This window comes from Geospiza fortis, unplaced genomic scaffold (assembly GCF_000277835.1).
Source record: "Geospiza fortis unplaced genomic scaffold, GeoFor_1.0 scaffold628, whole genome shotgun sequence".
Lineage (NCBI taxonomy): Eukaryota > Metazoa > Chordata > Aves > Passeriformes > Thraupidae > Geospiza > Geospiza fortis.
The window spans coordinates 223,197-226,792 of record NW_005054596.1 but is presented as its reverse complement, the minus strand read 5'-3'; the positions used below and the strand labels follow the sequence as shown (position 1 = coordinate 226,792).

The 3,596-nt window shown below is 55.4% G+C and overlaps 1 protein-coding gene across 1 annotated transcript in view; it reads right to left on the bottom strand.

The window, feature by feature from the left end:
* Positions 1 to 3,596, bottom strand: part of LOC102044492 (zona pellucida sperm-binding protein 3-like) — a 6,429-nt gene that overhangs the window by 1,598 nt on the left and 1,235 nt on the right. Inside the window, 4 exon segments of the mRNA XM_014310837.1 lie at positions 267 to 352; positions 354 to 451; positions 1,287 to 1,390; positions 2,486 to 2,604. Coding sequence (XP_014166312.1) covers positions 267 to 352; positions 354 to 451; positions 1,287 to 1,390; positions 2,486 to 2,604 — 407 coding nt within the window.

Genomic DNA, 3,596 nt, shown 5'->3' with positions numbered 1-3,596 from the left:
ATGTCCCAAATGCCCCAAATCCCGGAATTTGTCCCCAAATGTCCCAAATGCCCCAAATGCCCAAATATCCCCAAATGTCCCCAAATATCCCCAAATGTCCCCAGATGTCCCCAGCTGCCCCGGCGCACCCATTGAAGTTGATGATGGCATAGTGGGGCAGGATGAGCTGCCACCTTCCCCATAACCCCTAAGCATCCCCAGATGTCTCCAGAACACCCTCAAATGTCCCCAGATGTCCCCAGATGTCCCCAGCAGCCCCGGCGCACCCGTTGAAGTCGATGATGGCATAGTGGGACAAGGAGAGCTCACCATCCCCCGGGTGTCCCCCAGACCCCAAAGCGTCCCCAAACACGCCGCGGCGGGACGTGGCTGTGGGCGCCCACCTCGGCCTGGATGTTTAGCACGTCGCCCAGGCGGAACGCCGAGAGATCCCGCTCCGCGCTCCAGTCCTCTGGAAAACCCCACGGGGTCAGCCCCAAACTGATCCCAAAAGGGAAAAAGGGGTGGGAAAGGGAGAATCCCAAAAAATCCCACTCTGAGCTCCAGTCCTCTGGAAAACCCAACGGGATTAACTCCAAAGTGACCCCAAAAGGGGAAGAGGGATGGGAAAAGGGGAATCCCAAGAAATCTCACTCAGAGCTCCAGTCCTATGGAAAATCCAATGGGAAGAGGGATGGGAAAGGAGGAATCCCAGGAAATCCCTCTCTGAGCTCCAGTCCTCTGGAAAACCCCACAGGATCAACCCCAAAGCGACCCCAAAAGGGGAAAAGGGATGGGAAAAGGGGAATGCTGAAAAATTGACACTTGGAGCTCCAGTCCTATGGAAAACCCAATGGGAACAGGGATGGGAAAGGGGGAATCCCGAGAAATCCCGGTCTGAGCTCCCGTCCTCTGGAAAACCCCACAGGATCAACCCCAAAGCGATCCCAAAGGGGAAAACAGATGGAAAAGGGGGAAAAGGGGATGAAGAAATGGGGGGAAAGGGGGAAAAGGGCTGGAAAAGGGGGAATCCTGAAAAGACCCTCTTGGAGCTCCAGTCCTCTGGAAAACCCAATGGGGTCAACCCCAAACCCACCCTGAAGGGGAAAAGGGATGGAGAAATGGGGAAAAGGGGAAAAAGGGGACAAGGTATAGGAAAGGGGGAAAAGGTATGGGGAAGGGGGAAAAGGGGGAAAAAGGGGAAAATGTCGGGAAAAGTGGGGATGGAAAAGGGAGAAAAGAGATGGGAAGGGGAGGGAAAAGGGACAGGAAAGGAGGAGAAGTGTGGGAAAGCCCCGATCCCGCACCGTTCATGAGGCGCAGGGAGAACAGGAGCTTCTCCTGGGAGGCCAGAGCCGAGTTGAAGGGAGCCCAGGTGGGACGGATGGAGCCGCTGGAGACATTATCCCGCCTGGAAAAGGGAATGGGGTTGGAATGGGATCGGGAATGGGATCAGGAATGGGGTTGGGAATGGGATCGGGAATGGGATCGGGAATGGGATTGGGAATGGGAATGGGGCCATTGGGACTGCGGAGCTCCTGGAGACGTTATACTGCCCGGAAAAGGGAATGGGGTCGGGAATGGGATCGGGAATGGGAATGGGGCCATTGGGAATTGGGAGCTCCTGGAGATGTTATCCTGCCTGGAAAAGGGAATGGGGTCGGGAATGGGATCAGGAATGGGATTGGGATGGGGACACTGGGATGGAATGGGGACACTGGGGATTGGGAAACTGGGAATAGGACACTGGGACAAGAATGGGGACATCGGGATGGAAATGGAGAAATTGGGAATGGGGACACTGGGAATGAGGAGCCACTGGTGACATTATCCCACCTGGAGAAGGGAATGGGATTGTGATATGGGAATGGGACAGTGGGAATGGGAATGGGACACTGGGAATGGGGACAGTGGGGCAGGAATGGGGACAGTGGGAATGGGGAGCTGCTGGTGACATTATCCCACCTGGGAAAGGGAATTGGAAATGGGAATGGGACACTGGGAATCTGGGAAGGGATACAGGATGGGAATGGGATTCCTGGGAATGCCGTCAATCTGTGATGGGATCCGGGATGGGAATGGGATTCCTGGGAATGCTGGGAATCTGGGATGGGATCCCTGGATGGGAATGGGATTCCTGGGAATGCTGGGAATCTGGGATAGGATCCGGGACAGGAATGGGTTTCCCAGGAATGACGGGAAGTCAGGATGGGATCCCAGGATAGCAATGGGATCCCTGGGAATGCTAGGAAGGGACCCCAGGATGGGAATGGGATTCCTGGGAATGCCGGGAATCTGTGATGGGATCCGGGATGGGAACGGGATTCCTGGGAATGCCAGGAAGGGATGCCAGGATGGGAATGGGATTCCTGGGAGGGCTGGCAAGGCAGGATGGGATCCAGGATGAAAATGGGATTCCTGGGAATGCTGGGAAGGCAGGATGGGATCCGGGATAGGAATGGGATTCCTGGGAATGCTGGGAAGGCGGGACGGGATCCGGGAGCACCTGGGGTAGTGGCACTCGATGGGGATGACGGCCGGGTCGCTGCGCACGATGGCCGGGTTGCTGCCGGGGCTGGGATCATAGCTCAGGAGCGTCCGGTAAATCAGGGAATCCGGAGTGACCTGGGAATGAAACCCGGGAATTCCAGAAGAAAAGGGGCTCCGCGATCCCGAGTGAGCGGGAAGCGGAAGGAATGAGGGAATCTGGGAATAAAAACTGGGAATTCTGTGGGAAAAGTGTTCCTCAATCCCGAGTGAGAGGGAAGAGGAAGAAATCAGGGAATCTGGGGTGATCTGGGAATAAAACCCGGGAATTCCGTGGGAAAAGAGAATCCAGAAAATGCAGGAATTGAAAGAAATGAGGGGATCCAGAGTGATATGGGAATGAAAACCGGGAATTTGGGGAAAAAGGGGTTCCTCAACCCCGAGTGAGCGGGAAGTGGAAGGAATGAGGAAATCTGGAGTGATCCGGGAATGAAAACTGGGAAATCCATGGGAAAAGAGAACCCAGAAAATGAGGGAATTGAAAGAAATGGGGGAATCTGGGAATAAAAACCAGGGATTCCATGGGTCTCCAGTCAGGGTTGTCAGCAGGGTGAGTGGGAATTCCAAGAAATCGGGGAATTCAGGGTGATTTGAGAATAAAAGTGGAGAATTCCACAGGAGAGGCCGCTCCTCATCCCAGCAGCACCACTGGGCTGACTGGGAATGCTGCGGGAATTCATGGAAATGGGGGAAAAGGGATGGAAAAGGGGGGAAATGGGGTGGAAATGGGGTGGAAAAGGGGGAAAAGGAATGGAAAATAACAGTTTTTAGGGAGTTGAATTAAACCCAAGGGAAAAGAGGCTTTTGCCAGAGGAATGGGAAAAGCTGCGGGAAAACCGCTCAAATTCCCAGGAAATCGCGGCGGCTCCTTCCCCTGGAACGATCCCGGATCCAGCCCCTGGATCTCCGCGAAACCGGGAACAGGCGCGGCCCCGGAGCCGCTCCCGGCGGGAATTTCGGGATCCGGACAGGACTCACCCGGATTGTCCCACATCCCGCGATTTCCCGGGAGACATCCCGGGATGGGAACGGGACTCACGGGGATCTCTCATCTGGGATCCGGCCAACCC